Source organism: Drosophila santomea, chromosome X (assembly GCF_016746245.2).
Source record: "Drosophila santomea strain STO CAGO 1482 chromosome X, Prin_Dsan_1.1, whole genome shotgun sequence".
NCBI lineage: Eukaryota > Metazoa > Arthropoda > Insecta > Diptera > Drosophilidae > Drosophila > Drosophila santomea.
Window position 1 is genome coordinate 18,915,838 of NC_053021.2, and position 21,729 is coordinate 18,937,566.

At 38.9% G+C, this 21,729-nt stretch overlaps 1 protein-coding gene across 1 annotated transcript in view; it reads left to right on the forward strand.

Annotated features, from left to right (window-relative positions):
- LOC120456472 overlaps positions 1–21,729 on the forward strand; it is a 48,466-nt gene that overhangs the window by 8,823 nt on the left and 17,914 nt on the right. The window contains exons 3-4 of the mRNA XM_039643330.1: positions 4,652–4,689; positions 19,919–21,085. Coding sequence (XP_039499264.1) covers positions 20,054–21,085 — 1,032 coding nt within the window. The 5' untranslated portion in view covers positions 4,652–4,689; positions 19,919–20,053. The remainder of the gene's footprint in view (positions 1–4,651; positions 4,690–19,918; positions 21,086–21,729) is intronic.

Below are 21,729 nucleotides of genomic sequence, written 5' to 3' on the forward strand. Positions count from 1 at the left end.
TTATGTTGCTCAATCCAGAGAATATTGAGCATGGTAAATTTAAAGTAGTTAACTAAATTAATTCATTGGTATATTTTACTTTTTCATATCATTACCTTGAATATTCACTGTCAATTGGTTATCGCTTGTATAAACTGAGTAATGTCCCGCTGAAAAAAGGTAATCTTTGTCACAATCGAAACATATTTATTGATGAAGAATGAAAGCCTTTTTCAACTGATTGATTAATTAATTGTTTACATTGATTGTGCCTCTTGGCTCATCATTAATCTTATCAATACAACGGGCGATTATCTGTCTGATGGTGCATTTCATAAGTGGTTTATAATAATTGTTTGTGGATTGGCTTTTATGGCCATTTTATTTGGCTTCATTTGGCAACTATTTGGCTTCCACACAATTTCCACTTGAATTTTTAAAATATTTTCCATCTGCATTTTCTCTTTTTTCCGCCCATTTCATTCTGCTGCTTTCGGCCAAGCGAAATCACCTTGATTTTGTGGGTTAGTTCGGTTCGGTGCGGCTTAGTTGAGATGGCGATACGGGGGGTTGGGTTCACTTTCGTTTTAACCCATGTTTGGCCCTCGGGGCTACAAAAGAGATTACGTTTTGGCCCTACGAATTGTGTCTGGTTCGTTTTTGTTGTTGCTGCTCTATCTGTCTCGCTTCAGGTGTTTATTTTGCAATGTACCCGACATGTGCACCTATATGTTTGTATATTTATACATACATATATACATATATGTGTCTAACTGGATCCATGTATATACAATACATATGCTGCCTTTGTTGCTGCTCGTTCGTTGCTCGTTACGCTTCAGTTTGAAAAATCACGCTTTATTGCATTTCAAAACCGATTTGCTTTGGCCCATGACCAGTTACTGCGGGTAAAGGGGATTCCGCAGGGGGTAAACAAAAAATTCCCATGCATCGCAAAAAAAAAACTGAAAAAGAAACACAAAATCTGTGAGAGATTAGTGCATTTTATGTTTGCTTAAATAATTTGAAGTTTAAAAATTAATATATTAATAATACCAATGAATAGCAATTTAAAAAGTATTTGGAACCATGATACCAGTTAGTTTCTCAGATCAATACATCCATAGCTATAATTCATATATATTTCTCTTTGTGTAGCGTTACAGATGTTGCATCGATGTTTTTATGCATCTATAAAAGCGACCACTTTCCACTAAACTTGCAAAAAAAAACACAAACTTCCAACTGAGTCTGCGAACAGCAAAAATAAACTATCGAAATCAATTTGCTCGCCAAATGCGTTAAAATCATCAACTTTCCATAATTGCTTTAATAGCCAGCCGAAGTTTGCCTGCTTCTTTATTTATGTTTTGTCTATTCTAAAAGGGTATATTGTTTTGTAAAATTCATACGTTTAACTGAGTACACTTGCATGCTAAAAAATTGTTTAAACTGTTACATATTGGTTCCATTTGCTGTTCATTTCAAACCTAATCAGTTTTTTTTGTTCAAAACTTACCAAAAATAGCTCTACAAAACAGTGATTTCTTTAGGTCAAGTTATGATAAGAAAAACCTTCCTTCATATTGATCTCCTTGCGAAAGGTAGTTTTCCTGATTTTCCGTGTTGTCGCATCTGTCCTTTAAAAATGGCAAGGGTATCAAATAGTCAAGGCACTCGGCAAAGATGTTGCTTTTGTTTTTTTAATAAACAATTAAAAAACCATTTGGCTGCGCGAACAGCGAGGGGAATCCCCCCGCTACGTGACTCACAAATGAAGGCAGAAAACCGAAGCTAAAAATAATTATAAGATATTCAGCAAAAATGAGTAAACGATGAAGTTTCTTGCTCTATCTCCCCAATCCACCCAATGGCTACTTCTTTTACTTTTTTATTTACTTTTTTGTTGGCTCGGTTTCGGTTGTATGTGTGTGCGTGTGCGGGGTTCATGAACCTGTCGAGTGTTTATCAATTATTATTATGGGAGATTTGTTGGCTTGTTTGTGTCGGCGGGTGTTTTGTACTTTACAGTGGAGCCTGGCTTGGGTGAAACATGCCTTACTTAGTCGCTAATAGATACAATAAAGCTAAATTAAATGATAATGTGAAAAATGTATTTTTATATTTACTTTTTATATTTACACATGAAGAAGTTATATGAACAATTTTTGCGTCTAGTGGGTATCCTATAGAAAAACATATTTTCATTCCACAACTTTAATGTAACGAAAGAAATTGCACATGAAGTACTGAGGGGAAACAGAGCAAGAAGTTGGCAATGGAAGAATGAAATGAATGAATGGAGAAGAAGACGGAGACGGAGAAGGTGGTAAGCCGAAAAGGGAGCAAAAACACAAACTCGATTTGCGCACCAAATTGACTGTAAAATGTGCAATCTGCAAGTTAATAATCGCCAGACGAATGTGCCTGCAATTTGAGCAGGACAAAAAAACAAGCAGAAACAAAAACGGTAATAAAAACTGCAATAATAACACGAAATGCCACATAAACATGGGCCAATTAAAACAACAATAGTTGTACTAGACGTATACGTAATATTACACAAAAGAGAAATAAACATGCAAAAAAATGTGGAGAAAACATAACTAAACAAGCCGAAACAAAAACAACAATATCACCAACATGAACGACAACAGCCAAATACAGCAACAATAAAATTGCAACAAAAATGGTTCAACAACAACCATAACAACAATTTCCACAACAACAACAAAGCATCAGCCAAGTGGCAAACGCGAAAAAAAAACACATGAAAATGCTTTTTTCCAAGCCAAAGACTTTTGCCGACAAGATGACTTTTGGAAGAGTACTCAGTACAGTACGCGACATGAGTTACGATAACTAACCTATGATATTTATGCAAAATTGAAGGCAATTGCAATCCTCTTTGCGTACGAAATTCTTTAAATGTCGTCATAAAACATAAATAACTTTACATTTATGACCCACACCTTACACTTTTGAGGCCCAGCCAGAAGACGAATCTGAAGTGGCGGTAGTTGGTAAAGAAGAAGCAATAAAACATCATAAAGTCCCCGAAGCAAGAGCGCGAACCCGTTCTCAACAATCATTCCAACAATGCGGAGCTCAATTACAAGAAAAAAACGAAATAAAAATTAAATATCTCTTTGCATTGTTGCAAGAGCAAAGGGGAAGTAATCCGAATAAAACTGATAGTGGAGCCTCCTAAATGATTCATATTTGTAACTGCTAATGAAAGGATACGCGAATAGAAATAAACAAATTATTTGGAGTAGAATACAATTGTTTTAAAAAAGAAATATATTCTTTAAAGAATCCCAACGAAATCCCTCGATAGCTGAAACTGAAGCATAATCGAAAATCCATAACATTTAGCAGCTCTCCTCGATACCTTTCCAATTTTCAGGGTTTTCTTTCTTTTTCGGGGCGTATGCAATTACCATTGATTTATGTTTAAGGAAAGAGAAGGGTAAACTGGTGGAACAGAGACGGAGAAAAGGGGAGAGACGGTCTGAAGAAAGTAACGCTTGTAATTATTTCTCCATTGATTGAGGTCTGAGTGTTTTTTTCTCTGGTAGTTCAGTTCCTCCTCTCCTCTTCTCTGTTTTTTTTTTTATTGTCATTGGCCAATTTATGGTAGTTAAGCTTCTCCTTCGGCTAGGTCCTTTTCCTAGCGCTTCCTTTGCTACTTTGTCGACTGCTTCTGCCTGCAAATGATGCTGTAATTTATTTGCCTTTGTCATTGCACTTGGCCGGGGTCTTATATTCGTACATATACCTATATATGTAAATATATATATATATATATATATAAATATATATATACCCTCCTTGGATAGCATACTGGCTTCAGTTAGCTCTCCTGGCTTCCATCTTTTTGGCCACTTGTGGCAGTTTTGTTGGCGGATCCTCGGCGATGCCTGCGAATGGCTGCTCATAAATTTCTGCTGCTTGCATTTGCGTATGTTGCCCATCGTCGGCGCAGCTGCTTCTTCGCCTATCGATACACCGGAAAAAAAACAACCCATTATTTCCTTACATATTACAGAACATAGGAACTTTGTGAACAAAGAAGATAATCACAAATAGGGAAACTCGAAATATAAAATATTATCTATTTATTACAAAAATGTAATATTCTTATATCGCATACTTCTTTTTCTCAATGTTCATTCCGTAGTACACCCCTCTCGCCCGCCTCTGTGTTGTAATTTATGTGCGGATTTTTATGGTTTGTTAGTTTTTGCAGCCATAATCCAACCTATCCACTCTAGAATATGCCACACCCCTGAATTCGCCACCCCCCTCGCTGCTGTCGTATTGAACACTTGCAACATCATGTTTACCTCACTATGGTTAACCCCTCCCGGTAAACCGCCCCTCGTTCCACGCCCCTGCATTCTTTTAGATTTATTTGTTTGCTGTTTTCCTTCTGGTTTCGTTTCGCTTTGAGTTTGGTTTCTTTCATTATGATTTAGTCCATTCATTTTGTTGGTTCATTTGTTGCTTAACCTTTTTATATGCAAATTGCTTTGTTTGAGGAAAACCAAACTTGAGCCTTTAAGATTGGGGATTTAAGGATTCACAGTTGGTATAGGTCAGCATTTCCTGTTGAATTTAAAATGCGTTGTCCATCCTTAAATAATTTTATGTTTTCTTTTCTTTGCAGTCCATCAAGGAAATCTCTTCGTTTTTAAACTGCATTGGGTAAGTTTTTACGGTTTCTAATTTAATCAAACTGAAATAAAATCTCTTTGAAACTGTTTCTAAATAAGCTTCTTACTTTAAAATACTGATGAAAAGTTAGCATGTCATCAACATTTCAATGGCGTTTCCCTTTCTTTGCCGAAATCGATTTTCGATTCGTTTATGAAGCACAAATATTTATTTTCATTATGCATTTTCGTCGCACTCCATTCTTCGTATTGTAATATGCAAATCGAGTTGAAGATATAGTCGCCATATTCCCATTGCATTTTGTCGCTTTCCGTCGTCTTCTTGGGATATTTTGTGTTAATTTCTGGCTTGCCGCCAAATCATTTCTTCTTCAGTTTGTTTACCTTTCGATGCAACTTCTTTGCTGGCTCCCCTTTTTGTATTTATTTTCTTTAATTCGCTTTTGGACTTTTGGTTCTTTTTTTCTTTTTTTTTCATTTAATTGTGTTGATTTTCGCGCTTGCCATAGAGGGAGATTTTTTTCGTTTCTCTGTATACGCTAAAGAATTCTTTTAGTAATTATACCCGTTACTCGTAGAGTAAAAGGGTATACTAGATTCGTTGAAAAGTATGTAACAGGCAGAAGGAAGCGTTTCCGACCATATAAAGTATATATATTTTTGATCAGGATCAATAGCCGAGTCGATCTGGCCATGTCCGTCTGTCCGTCCGTCTGTCCGTCCGTCTGTCCGTCTGTCCGTCTGTCCGTCCGTATGAACGTCGAGATCTCAGGAACTACAAAAGCTAGAAAGTTGAGATTAAGCATACAAACTCCAGAGACATAGAAGCAGCGCAAGTTTGTCGATTCATGTTGCCACGCCCACTCTAACGCCCACAAACCGCCCAAAACTGCCACGCCCACACTTTTGAAAAATGTTTTGAAATTTTTTAATTTTTGTATTAGTTTTGTAATTTTCTATCGATTTACCAAAAAACATTTGGCCACGCCCACTCTAACGCCCTCAAACCGCCCAAAGCTGCTACGCCCACACTTTTGAAAAATGTTTTGATATTTTTTCATTTTTATATGGTCTTGTAAATTTCTATCGATTTGCCAAAAAAACTTTCTGCCACGCCCACTATAACGCCTACAAACCGCCAAAAATTGTGTTTAAGACTCTCCTTCTCCCACTAGCTGAGTAACGGGTATCAGATAGTCGGGGAACTCGACTATAGCGTTCTCTCTTGTTTTCTTTTATTATACCCGTTACTCGTAGAGTAAAAGGGTATACTAGATTCGTTGAAAAGTATGTAACAGGCAGAAGGAAGCGTTTCCGACCATATAAAGTATATATATTCTTGATCAGGATCAGTAGCCGAGTCGATCTGGACATGTCCGTCTGTCCGTCCGTCTGTCTGTCCGTCTGTCCGTCTGTCCGTCTGTCCGTCTGTCCGTATGAACGTCGAGATCTCAGGAACTACAAAAGCTAGAAAGTTGAGATTGAGTATACAGACTCCAGGGACATAGACGCAGCGCAAGTTTGTCGATTTAGGTTGCCACGCCCACTCTAACGCCCACAAACCGCCCAAAACTGCCACGCCCACATTTTTGAAAAATGTTTTAATATTTTTTCATTTTTGTATTGGTCTTGTAAATTTCTATCGATTTGCCAAAAAACTTTTGGCCACGCCCACTCTAACGCCCACAAACCGCCAAAAACTGTCCTTCGCTCTTACACTAGCTGAGTAACGGGTATCAGATAGTCGGGGAACTCGACTATAGCGTTCTCTCTTGTTTTTATTTTTTGTGTGTGTCACACGTGACCAAAATTAGCCTCGAACTTTGGGGCGGGGGTCTCACTATAATTGACTTTAATGTTTTGGCACGGCGAGCGTGAAGCAAATCGAGAACTTTCATCTTTTTCCGAAAATGTTGCCATGAAAGTTCACATCCATCTATCTTGTTTTTAGCTTGTGGAAATGCCATGTCTCTTTCTTAAGCTACTACTACCATTTCAAAGCTACTTTGGATTATCATTGAAAATTCTATAAAATTTCCTTGGGAAAATCGCGTGCCTCACGCGTGAATATCGAACGAGTACACAACTCGCCATCGATTCATTACGATTCCAAGTTAAAGTCATGAAAAAAAGAAACAATTTCGTGACTGGCACTTGCTACTCCAACTGCGGTTACTTATTAACTTTTATGGTCCATATATAAAGTGCAATTTTCCCCATTTCTAACAAGCCGTCAGCGGCTCGAACTCATCCCTGGAAAAACAAGGCGCGGGGGGTGGATTGGGGAGGGGTAAACCAGTTACCATAAGAATTGGATGGTTGGGACCAAAAAAAAGCACATGCAAGTGGCCAAACTTAAAGTAAAACTAAACCGAGGCAAACAGTCGACGAGCATCCGGAGAGTCGAATTTCTTTTGGCCATAGCAATTTACCAAATATGTACCTTTCACTTTGAAAACCGTAAAATGTCACAAACTGTTCAATAAAAACACAAATGACAATAAAAAATCCGATAAACAAGCGGTGGAAAATGGCAACCGAAGAGACTGAAACGTTGCGGTTGTGTGTGTGTCCTCAGCTCATGGAGTCACAAACTCCAACTTAAACTCGAGCTCTGGCATCGTCAACAATGCAAGCCATTGCATAAATTATTGGAAATTTATGCGAAAATTACAGCAACAACTGCGACAGCAAAACGACCACAATGTCTGCAACGGGAATCGAAGATTTAAAGTTCCGCAGATACTTACAAAATTGTTTCAATATTCCGGAAATATATAAAAAAAGAAAACTGAATTTGAAAATATCTTTCAACGCAGTTGAAGCCCTAAATTCACATTTAGTCTTATACGTAATATTGCCACTAAAGGAAAAGCGAAGAATAATCAACAATTTAGCCGGATAGCTAGGAAATAAAATATTGATTTCCCTTCGTAAAATATTCCGTTTTAATTCACATCTATCTTGTTTTAAGATGTTGCAACCAAATTAGAGAGCGGAAAAATAATAATAAAAAAAGCCAAAATTTACATTGATAACGAAGTTGTGCGTTTTAAAAATGGTATTTTATGATCCAAAACGAACGTGATCCCCAATATGCAACAAACACAAACAAACAAAGGGGTCAACAAGTTGTCAACTTTTTATGATTATTTTCTGCCCGTCCCGCTTGTTTTTGGTTTTTTGGTTTTGTTTCTTTGTGGCTTTTGTTTGGTGTGTGTGTTAACCTTTTCTATTTGCATTTTTACGTTGCTTTTTTCTTCATTTCTTTCAATTTTATGATGCTTTTTTTATAAGCTCGCCAACGAAGCGTGTGAAAAAGCCAACTCAGAAAACAGTGGAAAAACGCTTCGGCAAAGAAGAGGAAACTTTGAGCCAACTAATGAGAAATAAAAGAAGACCTAGGTCTCCCAGTCTTTGTCCAAGTTGATTTTGAATGGGGAGAAGGTGAAATAGAAAAAAGGCGTCTTGTATTTGGTTAATGGCTGAGACAAACTGAATTGGCCAAGTTAAAAAGGCCTGCTCACTAACTAGTTGAAAAAACTGTAAACTGTATGCATGTGACGTAAGGCAAGTGCCCTCGGGCAGTTTCAATTTGTTCAGCCGATTTCTAGTCAAAAGTTACTTTATATATAAGATTCATAAATAAAATATTAAGACGGTGTGTTGACCTTGCTTCACTCCAATTTAAAGTATTATAGCCTTTTCATATTTACTTATTAAAAGATTAACTCCGCCTCTTGTTAATCGTTAATGAAAACAACATTGCTGGTTTCTCTTGTTTTGCATCTCAGTAATTTTCCTTAATTATTATTTGTTTATTTGTATTCATTGTTGTTCGGTTTCTATGCAGACGTACATACATACATACATACATACATATAATTTTTCATTCTCAACTTTTTGCCCGGCTTTGTTTGCGTTTTGGCTTAGCTTGCGTTTACTTTTCTGATTATTTTAAATCTCATTTCTCAGCGTTGTTCATTTTTTCCCTTGTTCTTTGCTTTGTTTTAATGGCTTTCCCACATTGTTGTAATTAAAATACGTTTAACGGTGCTTTGCATATCCTTTGCCTCAAAGGAAAAGCCTACGAACTTGGGTCATTTTCTCAAGAGTTTTTCCTTGGGAAACGAACAACAAAGTTTGAAATTACCTCCTCGTACAGTGAAAACCATTCATGTGTGTCTCGAGTATTTTATGGGCAGCGAAACAACTGAAACTCCAATTTTGTTGGGAGTAATTAAATGCGCAGCCCCTTTCAAAAACCCATCTTCTAGTTTTATATGCTGCATATGCAGGTATATATGTACATATACATACATATACATATCTATATATATCTTCATGTATGCGACTTTTTGCACACAAGAAACGTGTCAAAGCAAATAAAAAAATAAACAAAAATACAAGAAAAACTCAACAACAGCAATCATTTGAAGTCAGCTGCTGCTGCTTCTCTCAATTAACTTTGCATGCATTTAATTGCTTGGACAACGAATTTAATTGGATATAAAGAAACCAAGTGCATTACATAAGTGTTACATATGCACACGAAATGCATATACATATATGCATAGGCCAACAATCTAACAGAATTGTTATGAAAATGGCCAACTTTCTGCGAAATCAGAATTCCATAAAATGTAACAAACAAGTTCTTAAAGTTGAGCTGTAAGGTAATTAAATTATTTACAAATTATTATACGTATTCTTTTTAATGACAGCTACATGCTTCTAAATATGTAGTATTTTAGAAGTTGTTGAAAGCACCTGAAATTTCTAAATTGACTTTTGTCATTTCCTGCCCATTTCCTTGGAATTTTTTTTGACCACCCAGATAAGCCTGTTGGCAAACAGTTTCCTTTAATTTTGTCGCCACTTAATTTTGATTTATTTGCTTCTGTCATTCGGGTTTTTTTTGCCCGCCCACTCATTTGCAATTTTCCCGGTTTTCATTGGGCTTTTCTTTTAATTTTTTTTTTTTTGCCTGATTTGACATTTAAATGGTACAACGATACGTCTGCTTTGAGTGTCTGCCTGTCTTTTAGTTTTTTTTTGTCCTTCTGTCTTTCTGTCTGCTAACTTGGCTTTCATTTCCGTGCGACCCAAATTCAAGGGAGACGACAAATTGCCAAGAGAGATTTTCATTTGGCTTCTGTTTGGCGCCTCAATTGCCATTCACCCACGGCAATTAAATGCTTTTCAAGTTAACCTTTCGCCGACGACAGACCACAATAATATTAATTATAGTTTTTGATGCTCCGCTTGAATGGGCATTCAATTAAAGAAGAAGCCTGACAATTAATTAATTAAGTCCCTGGGAGTTTTCGTATGTGTAAATGCCTCTTTGCTTTTCACTGGCTTTCCCAGTTTAAGTGAAAACTTGTCTTTAACTATAAATGTATTAATACCTACATGACTTATTTAGTGGTTATTTGTTTGCTAATAATATTAAGGCAACATTTGGAGCGTCAGAGAGCAAAAAGTCCAAAAAGATATTAGATATTGTTTTAATGATTGATAAATATTGTGTACACTTCATCTTGCTGGTAAATTAATACGAAAATGGTGCGAGATTAATTTTTAAGTATAGCCCATGCGTAGCCTATTCATCAGCCTTCATTCGCAACCGATTCATTATCGGGGTTTACGCCCAATTGACTTTCGATAAAGTCCCCCTCTTGTTTTATTTTTTACCTTCTGAGAACTTTGCCCGCTTTCCCCTCTTTATTTTGCCCCCGGCTTTTACGAGTGCATCACGAATATGCTGGCGCTGTTGTTGATGTTGTTTGTTAGCCTGTTTTGTTTGTTTTACCTTTTTTATGGCCTGACGCCAGGAGTCAGCTTCCACAGCGTTTTCAGCTTTGTTTATTTACGTTTCTTGTATTTTCTGGCTCTTTTTTTTTTTTTTGATGTGTCCCCAAGTTCAAGCAATGAAATTCATAAGATGGTGAAAATCCGCTTGCCATTCTCCTTTATTTTTTGGGGGGAAATTTATGTTTTTAGATATTTACAGGTTTTTACACTTTTGGAGCAGCCGTTGTTTCTTACTTAATTATGGGAGAAGGGTTTGCTTGTTGCCACTCTAACTCAGATTTTCATGTTTAATGTGTTTGTCTGTTTGTTTTTAATTCAGTTTCGTCTGCTGTGTCTTTTGATTGATTAATGAAGTTGTTTGTTTAAAGGGCTTTGGATAACTGGCTTTCAGTTGAGGTTTTTCCTTTTGGCCAGTTTCTTTTTCTTTCTTATTACTCAGCTACCTTGTAGGGCAATCGCCTTTTTGGTCTCACTTTTCAGAGATCTTACTGATTTTATTCCAAGGTTGCGCCTGTCCACGATCAAAGGGCTGCATTGTAAGCTTCGAGTTTCGCCCATCGGCTCCACCTCCACCTTCAATTCCAACTTCAACTCCACGTAAAGTTATCTCAAGGTGAGGCGCACAAATAAGCAACTGACCGAGCGCATTGGGTATAAAAATACGTATAAAAATCCCCATTAAAGGGCATAAAACTCCAAGGTTGGCTTGTTAAGTTTTTCGGTTGTTACTTTGCCTCTGTTGTTGTTGTTGCTGCTGCTGCGAGTGCAATTGCAAATTAAAATTGTTTTTCCATAATTATTTCCTCTTTTTTTGAGCTTTCTGCTCTGCCACAGTTGATTGGCTTGTGTACGAAAAAGGTTGTCCACGATTGTGTCAACTTGTCGCTCATGTTTTTTGGACACTGAGTTAAACAAAAGATATATAAATATATATATGTGTATGTGGTGTATGAAAAAATAAGCGAAAACGAGACCAGAAATATGTTTCCCGGTTATGCAATCCCGATTGTCTGCAGGCCAAAACGAAACGGTTTTTGTTTTCAGCGCAGGCGATTTTTAATTGCATGTTGTAATTGCTTTCGAAAACTGGCTTGGAAATTCTTTAAAAACAAAAAAAGGTATTTCTAGTGTTTGAAAAAAAAATACATATTTTAAAACTATTCTAAAATTACTAATAATTAATAGTTTTTGGTTCGTATGTAATCTGAACGAGGCACATAAATATTTCTTTGTATAACTATAAAGTGAGAGAAATCGTTGTCATTTGTGTAGGTGATGTCCGCAGTGAATTAAAGATATAACTCCTCGAGACAAACTCGATCGGCTTGACTCCTTTTGGCCATGTCGCTGCCCCCACAAAATGTCACTTGCCACAGGGCTCTCTCTCTCTCTCTCTCTTTCAGCTATTTGCCATTTGCCTTTGGAACAGAATGGAGTGGAGCTCCATGTGTCATTTTTATCGCTTCACTCCACGGTAAACCCCGAAACCCCCAACTTTGCACCACTCCCGGCTCTCTTGGCATCCCGAATCCGGAGTGCTCCAAGTGGCGCTGCATAAAATTGCCAACTACACAATCGCAGTCTGGCTTGGTTTTTATGACTCAGAAGTGCTTTACGCTGTGATTGAGTAGACAGCCGACCGCAGAGGCGTAGGGCAAAGGGGATCGGCTCCCTCTACATATATGTATGTATACATATATATCCACATGAATGTGTGCAGGGAGAATAAAGAGGAGTCATGTAAATGTGGAAATCGAAATTGTGAAAGTTAAGTAAATGACGGCAACTTGTCGCTGGGTCTATATAAGTACCAACTACTCCACAATTCCGCGAATCACCACCCACCACCCAATGGGGGAAATCGGATATATATATATACATATATAGTCGTTATTCGGTGGCAATCAAAGAGTAACCAATGCATATGCACTGGCCACTTTTATTGGCAAAGAAAAGCGATAAAATCACTGAATAGAAACTGATATGGCATGCTATATTATCGTATTGCTATTGAAATTCCAGCAACTTATAGTTTGTTATTGAATAGTGACTAGGAATAGGAATATTTATACTTGGTTTAGCGTGAATTTGAACATTTATAACTTTATCATTTAAAGGTAATGTCTAGAAATTTGTAGCTAGAATCAAAATGCATTTAAATTTAAATCCACGTATTAAAGTCTTATTACGCCTTACCCATACTTAGGACCCATCCACAAAAGATTTATACGTTCGTGTTGGGATATCTGATCTGGGAACCCTTGCATCTTTGGTTACCTCATAGTAATTTGCAGAAATTTGTTGCTGCCCTCACCCAGAGCGGCATACATACATACAAACATATGTATATACAAGTACAAATACGTGTATATCGGCGGGCATATAGCCAGGCCATGATAGCCACTTGCCACTTGGCCGCTCTGGGCTGCACTTGGCTTGCCTGGCTTACCTGGCCAAATTCCCAGTCATTTGGGTTCACTGCGAACTCCACCCCGCTCCTTGGTTCCCTTCCCCATTTCCCCTTTCCACGGGGAGCAGTTTGTGTTGGCCATTTCGGTTGCCGTTTTCGGTTGTTATGGCCACTTGCAACACACACAAACACACACACATACAACATCATCACGTAGAAAGGTAGACGAACAACTCGAAAAAAGGCAGCGAAACGAAAGAAAAATATCTGAAAAATTGATTAAAGTTCTTGCAACGCGCAAGCGGCATCAATTACCTGTTGCGGTTGGCTCTGAGGTTTGGCAACAGCAACAGCAGCAGCATCAGCAGCAGCAGCAGCAGCAGTAACAGCAACAGCAACAGCAGCAGTAATAGCAACAACAACAGCAGCAGCAACAACAGCCGCAGCAGCATCAACCAAAATCAGGTGAAGGAGACATGAGACTGCGGCTGCAGAAGATGAGGCACATAACCGAGGCAAAGTTAAATATGATTACAGCGCTTGGCTTTTAGTTTGAAGCATTTTTCAATATATGCCATGATAAAAAAAATTCGTTGTGGTTGTTTGCTGTTTCTTCTTGTTTTTGTTGTTGTTGTTATGGTTGCTGTTGTGGCCGGTTGGCATAATCAAGCTAAATTTGTTGTTGTTGTTGCCGCCGTTTCGTGAGCTGGCTTCGTGCTGCATCACTACACGGCAAGAAAAAGTGCTAAACAAAAGCATGTAACATTTTAGAAACTTTTATATTGGATTTTTAAAGAGTTGACAGAATATCAAGAATAATTTAAAACAACATGATCATAGAAGTACATATTCCAGATTGCTTATACACATCTACTGACCTTCCAATTCTGTTCACTCCGGAAATATTTCTCTGATCATTAAACCTTTCGGCGTAAAAGAGAATTTCCAGTTTTAAGCTTGAGCATGGCTTTTCTTTGGCACTCTCCCTCCTTAATTTTTCAGCTGTCTCTGTATTTTTGTGTTCCTTTTTTTTTTCGGGTTTTTTTTTTTTTTTTTTTTTTTTTTGATTGATGATATTACATTTTCAACTCATGTGTGCGCCCTTCTCTTTCCCGTCATCTAAGGCCGTCCCTGTCGCGCACTCTGGGCTGTGAAGAAAGCGCTTAATTGCTTTTGAATGCTTTCCGTGAGTTGCATTTGCCGCCGCCAGCAAAACAGAAAAAAGCTGAAAAAATTGTAAGGCAAAATAAAGGAAAAAAGACAGCTGGTGGTTGGGGACCGGCTTGTTTATGTAAAAAATGTAAAATCATTAAGGCAAGCACAGCAGCAGCAGCCAGCAGCAGCAGCAACTTCTGGCCTCGTCTTCAACTTGGGTTCTTTGGTACTTTGCCTCTTTGGACATTGTCTATGGCTCCACAGTTTGACATGCACTGCAGTTAAATGCCAAAGAGCCGGGGAGCAACAACAAAGGGAATCTTTAAAGCTCGCCACAGCTACTCTCGAGATGGAAACACTTGAGCTGGGGCACCTACTCCTCCAGCTGCTCCCCTTTGGGTTCCTCCTCCTCAATTGTGTAGAAATGCCAGCTGGAAAATCGAAAATCCAACCGCAAAGTGGAAGACTAAGAAAAAGCGACCGAAGAAGCCAAGTCAAGTCTTCTCTTTGTGGGTAAAGCTATTTCTAAGGTACGATGAAAAGGTCGAAACTTTTGGCTTATGAAGTGGTTCTGTTCGAATCTTTATAGTAAACTTAGCATTGTGTTACATGAATCTATTCACACTTAATTTGCTGCTTAAATTTTATAAAAATTATGTTATCTTATGTGATGTAAGATAAGATAGTTAAGATATTGATGACTAATCAAAAAGCGTTTATAATATCCAGAGTTTAAAGCTAAGCTTTAAATATTTGTTTGACTGTTTGTTAGGAAAACTAGTGACCTATTATTTGTGTATATCAGTAATTTTAGAGTATTTTGCATTCCATGTTTCTGGAATAGTATAAAGCTGCCTACATATTTTGGCTTTTCTATTTTCCTTCTTTTTTTTTTTTGACAAAACTCCCTTTGCATTTTGCCACATTTTTCGAGTTGCAGTAGCTGGTTAGGCTCGAAAAACGAGAGGAAAGGCAGGCAGAAAGAAGACCATTTGCTGCATCATTAATGGAGCCAGTCAGTCGGGGGGCGGGGAGATTCAGTGCCCCCCTTTTACCCCCGTTTGATCATTGGGTAAATATCAACAAGCGGTCCGTTCATGTCTGCGACTAAAAGATTTTTTCAATTCCTGGAATTTAATCAAGGTGCATCTGCAAGACGGGCACAAAAAATCGAGGGAAAAAGAGAAGACCGCTGGCGGTGGTCGTTGTTGTTTTTGTTCTTGTTCAAGTTGCTGTTCTCGTTGTTGTTGCTGTCGTTGTTGGTGCTGTTGTTGTTGTTGTTGTTGTTGTTGTTGTTGTTGTGGATGTGTCTGCCCAAATAGTTAAAGGGCAAAATAAATAAACGTCGTTGTCGGTCGACAAATGTGACGACAATGCCGACGAAGAAGAAACTCTTGCCTATAACGATGTGCCGATAATGAAAGAGCAAGTTAATGTTGCTGTTGCTGTGTGAAATCGTTTTGTAGATGCGCGTGATGCGATAATATTTTATACACCCTTTTTGCTTTTCCTCTCTACTTCTTTTTTTTTCTATCTCTTATTTGGATTTTACCTAGTCAAGAAGCTGCTTCGTATCTATAAGAAACTTGTGATTTTGCTGCACTGACATTTAATTGTTGCAACACACACACCTGCAAAAAAGAAATGTAAACTGAATAAATACGGAAACGTTTCACACGCTAAGAAAATCAAAAGGAAAGAAAAATATAAAATAATATAGAGCGAGCAAGAACTGTAGAAGCAGCTGTTCGGGAAGAATCTAATCAATTTTCAGTAACAAAAGAATCAAAAAATATAGAGTAGAGAAGATCCGGAACAACAGCTGTTGCTCGGCTATTGTTTTGTATCCAATAGATACGTAGTCACCCGAAATGTATCTCATAATTTGTATGGGTTATTCGAAGCGTTTACCTGCTCCCCTCAAGACTGCTCAATTGTTCTCAAAGGATGCCTAATGGTGAAACCGGTTTGGTTCCCAGATTTATTTGTTCAAATTTTACACCTGCAGAGATACAGATACACGCAGCAGTCAGAGATTAAGATACATACAAATGGGTTTATTCGACCAGCAATTACAACAAAATAAGTAGTTGCTTAAATTACCATTCATCTATAATGCAGGGCCACCCAAAATCTACTCGTAGATTAAAATGTCAAGCTATTCTGTTTATTTTTGCAAATAATTTAGATGAAAATCATATGCGTGAGATTTTTTGATTGCCATACGATTTTGCGCATCGTCCTTATTAAACATTCATCGCTCATTCATTCCGTTTCTGTGTACTCTGGGAATATAATAACAATGAATACAAATTAAAGACCAGCAGACGCATTATGATGAGTGCGTAATGTTGGCAGATTTATTCACCAGATTACCAAGAGAATTGAAAGCGGCTTAATAACAATATGATGAGCGGAAAATTTAAATTCAAAGTGGCAGACACACAATAAACCAAAGGGAAAATATAAATATATTTACTAGTAAGGAGCTTAAGACTATATAGCCTAAAAATATACATAGTTTTAAAATTCGGAGAAACACCTCTGAAAGTCTTCTTTTTAACAAACTTACGCCTCAGGTACTTTTTGTACATATACGCATTATATAGTTTATCATTTATTACCCAATTTGTCTAAGTTTTTCCATTTACTTGTGTTTACAAAGTTTTTTCTCTGCCAATGATTTGTTGTCTATTCTGTGCGCGCTGCTAATTTACGAGGCTAATTTGCTGCGGCAAGTTATTCATTGCACTGCACTTGACTGACTCAGTAGTCTTGGCTTTTATCCCCTTTTACCCCCCTTGCCCCCTTTTGTTTTGTTGGCCATTTCCTGTCACGTCTCTGCCACATGAGACAGCAACAGAAAAGAACAAAAACAATCAAGAAAAAGGGGCAACTAAAGCAGCAGCTCAAACTGCTCAAAGAATTTGCAAGGAAAGTTTCGTTGGTTCTGCAGGAGATCTAAAAGAGTTGGGGTGAAACAGGGTGTTAAAAGTATGCCAATTGCCAGGGTCAGGACCTAAACATGAGGCAGAAGCAGAAGACGAGGAGTAGCCAAGTCTTCCCTTCTATACCTCTTTTTTTTAAATTTTCTTCAGCAGCTGCATAAAGCGGAAAGTTTATCGTATTATGTGCAAAGTGACTCAAAGTCGTACAAGAAGGAAACTGGGAGACATTCACCTAAGTGATTATGCAATCCTGGGCATATCATATTTATGCCAACAAAAATCGAACACTTAACAAAAATTGCAGTCTAAACTAATCGAGCTTCTTAAAAAGTACATGCCCATTTAGTGTTAAAAACTTTTCTTTAAACTTTTAGAAACCTTTTCAAATTTTTAAGTGTGGAAAAAATAATTATGCTAAGTGGATTTCCCTTTTGTTGTTTCCCTAGTTATAAACAATATCAACTGGTTAATGCAATTATTGGCAGACGCACAAGTGGGCCAGAAGCTAACTGTGAAGATAATGAGATGGAATTTTCTGAAGGGCAGATTGGCATACTTGGCCAGAAGAGTTCGACGCAAACGGGCTGAGAGCCCGTGAAAAGTCAGTTTTCAATGGCCCTTTTTCGATGTCTGTCTCCCGTCTCCTGTCTCCTTTGAGTCATCCTACAGATACTCCTCTTAATTTCCCCCTCTCCGCCCGTCACCAACCTTTTGCCCTTTTTATCCTTGACATCTTTTTGTCTCATTAACATTTGCGCCACACAATCAACGGCAGTCGACGAGACTGGACAGCGTTTTTTCCCCGTTGTTGTTGTGTCTGTTTTTTGTATCCCCATTTTTTTTTTGTCGCAACTCCTCCATGACACGCTCTTCTTCTCCCTTTTCCCACTTTCTCCAGTGCAATTCTTCCCCACCTCGCTTGGATGTGGTCCAAAGTGCACAGTGGTTCGAATCCTATTATTGAGTGGAGCAGTATTACATTTTCAAATTGCAAAAAAAATATTAACGATTTTTACTACGCGAATGTTATTGATTTATTTCACAGTTGATTAAAAATATTTTGTGTAGACTTTGTCTACAACGTTAGTCTTGACTTGTTGTTGACTGTTGTTTTTTTTTTGCCAAAGCCAATAACACCAGTTTTTGTTTATTTTCTTCCGCCTTCGTTTTTTTTTCCATTCACCTTAACTTCAAAAGCTTATTATATAAATGTTTGTTATTAATACCCTGTTTACTATGTTCAGCTGCAAAATATAAATAAAAATGAGGAGTATATTCAGGCGTTTGCAGTTGGCAGTCACTTCTTGTTTTATGTTTTATTATCCCTGTCTTCAGCTGCAATTTCAATTTAGTCTCTGTTTTGTTCTGTGTTCGGTGTTTTGCTCTTTGTTTTTGTTTTGATGTTTGTCATGGTTGATGTTGCTGCCGCTATTGTAGCATTTGTTTGACAAGCACCACGTACAACATGCTCGTTTGTCGGAGAGTGGCTTTCGTGGGGTGTGCGGGGAATGCGGGGTATATGAGTTGGCTACAAAATTAAAAATGATATGGAATCAACAGCGAGCACAGCGGCCAATAGGGAGCTGGGGAAATTGGCAAGCAAAAGATGCACTCGACCATGTTAACCAAGGGCCGAGAACCCGGGAAACAAGTCGGTGTCAGGCGGTGGAAAGGCAAAAAAGTGAACTTTATGACATGCACACACCGAGTCGGAGGCGGGAAATGGAAGTAAGCAAATACAAATGGAGACAATTTAGATGGGGATGGGATGGAACCCACTGAGATGAGGGGCTCGAAAGGAGATTTAAATATAGGAGAAACCCTGGGAATGTATCAAGTTTCGTTTGACTTCCTCGCATATCTGATCATCTGCTATATTTAGCATTTATACCTTATACATAAGTCGACCGTTGAAATACACTTTTTTATTAACGTTTTTTTGCGACATATTGTCTGCCGTTTTTCGTCCCTCCTTAACCCTCCTTTGTCATTTATGCAGTCTGCAATATGGCAAAATTTTCTATGCAACGAGCGCAGCAAGGGAAACGATAAAAAAAAAGCAGCAGAGAAGGGAGTACCAAAAAAAAGTGCAGGAAAATAAGCGTGGGTGAATCACTCCACCATTATTTTTCTCCAGCTACATTCTTCTCCAGCGGATAGGTTTTTGTTCTTTTATTTGTTTTTATAACATTTTATTATGACGTCAATGGGGGGGAGGATGCATTTAATTGGCAGTTGCCATGGTCCTTCTCCTTTTGCTCCTGTGGTTACTTCAGACTCTTATATTTTCGCTATTTTTGTTTCAAACTTTCATTTTGAACTTTATTGAAATGTCTTCCACGGAAGTGAAAGGGCATTGCGCACTTTTTTATATGTGGAATTGACAGTTTTATGGCTGTTCAATATGTGAAAAATAATGCCACTAAAGTTGCAGTTTAGTTTTTTGATTTGTTGTTTATGGTTGGTACAAAAAATGTCAAAATGTACCCAAAAAAATCGTAAATAATTAAATTTCAATGATCGTGAATATAGCAGTTGGTTTGTTGGTAACAATTCCACTGGAGTTTTCTTTGCTGATTTTCCTCCTGATGACAGAGGTTCTGGTTGTTATAGTTCCTGTTGTTTGAGGTTCCTGTTACAGTTACTGTATCTATAATAACATAAGTTGCTAAAAGCTCCTCCTCTTGCTTCCGCTGTGACTGCAACAATTGCATCAACTGATGTTGAAGCTGCAATTGTGGCTGACATATCCCATTACAGTTTCCGTTACTGGTTCTTTGCTCAAAGGAGCTATCAGTACCATCAGTGCAGACAACATGCAAAAGAGTTGAGAAATACTAGACTCCAAAATATATATATGAATTTTACTGCCAATAAATGCGATTCGTTAACTAATATATATAAATTCTCTTTCTCCGACTTTCCTGCAGCAACGCAAACTAGTGGAAAATTGTGGCAAACTCGTGTCGTCATCGTCGTCGTTCTCCCCAGCCAACTGTCATTGTCTTTGGCATTGGGCAACATTTTAATTGAAAAAGTTTTGCCAACTCTGGCACGCAGAAGAGATGACTGTGAAATTGGCCAAGCTGTTTGGGGGCGTGACAACGGGTGGCATTGAGATACTGGACTCCCCGGGCAATCCGCAACAACATCAGGAGCAACAGCATCTGCAGCATCTGCAGCAGCAGCAGCAGCAGCCACATCAACCACTAACTGCACCGCAGCAGCATATGCAACAACCACCGCCTCTGCCGCCACCAAATGCGAATATGAAGAGCCTCAAGTATTACGAGCATCTGCAGGCCACCTACGACTGTCACGATCTAATGGATCATGAGCAGGATCCGGATGACTACGAGGACACCTGTATGCAGCGCAATCATCCGTACAACAATTCCCAGAGACCGCTATTGGGCGACAGGCGACCGCAACTCACGGTGATGAGTGTGGGCAAAAAGGGCGGAAAGTCTGGGATGCAGGTGCAGAATCTGCCACTGCCACTGCCACCATTGCCGCCACTCAGGAGCTACATTTCACCCTATGTGCAGCAACAGAAACGGGACAGTGCCAAGGGATTGCATGGATTCAACGACTTTGATGCCCTGTCCCAGCAATACAATCAGCACCTCCAGAGCCCACACATTGGCTATCCCTACGGCAGTCCACCGTCGCCAACGGCTCAATCCAGTGATTTTTGCTTTGATCGCCAAACTGGATTGGTCATGCTGCCCGGCACCGCGGGTGGCCAGGTGATCTCAAGCAGTTCGAGCAACTGCAGCAGCTCGCACACCACGTCCACCTCCTCACCCACTAGATATTACCCAGATAATCCAGGCCATGCCACTGGGCTTTATGCCTCCCGCTTTGAGGATGACTTTTGTGTGCGTCGTCCTGCCGCCCAGGAAAGTTCATCACCCATCGGTGCTGGAGCAGGATTAGGATCAGGATCGGGGTCGGGGTCGGGGTCAGGAGTAGGTGGAGGACCCTTTATCTTTGGCATTGCGCCGGAACAGCAGGTCACGGATTATGGCAGCAACCCACTGCCACCAACTCCTCCGCAGCTGAAACAACAATCTGTGATTAGTCGAAGCCCACTGGTGAGTTTATTTTTCCTACTTATACTCTTTTAAAACTATATTCAAAAAAACCTTGGTGAGCTCAACGAATCATAAATAAATGACGAGGACCGCTAGATATTATTCATTTTTATGTTGTCATGCAGAAGTCCAAATAAGCAACCAATTTACCACCTGTACAGGTGTGCGAAAAAGCCTTGGCAAGAAAAAAAAACATTTTCTTTGTTGAATTCCGTTTGGTTTTTCCCACAGAAAAGTGGGTTGGACCGTCGGTTTTGGGCGAAGTGTTATGAGAAAATTGTGCAGCATGCAAGCCCAGAAACTAACAATCGATTGTTGTGTTCTTCTTCAATTTTTTCTTGCCTCTTCTATGTGTTTTTCTGCACTCTGTCGCACTCTGTGGCGTGGGTGTTGCAAGTTGTTTGTTGCTGCCGTTTGAATGGCAACTGCTTTCAGCATTTCGCATCGGAACGCCGTCTGTCTACTTCGATAATGGCCAACGGGGCTCTGCTTCTCGTTTACCTGCCAGACTGATAAATGGTCAGTGGGCGTTAAGATGACGGGATACGGTGGTACAGGGGGAAATCTTCTTACTGTCTAACTACACCAACTACCCTACCGACTACAACACCCGCACGAAGACAAAGCCCGTCAATGTCTGAGCC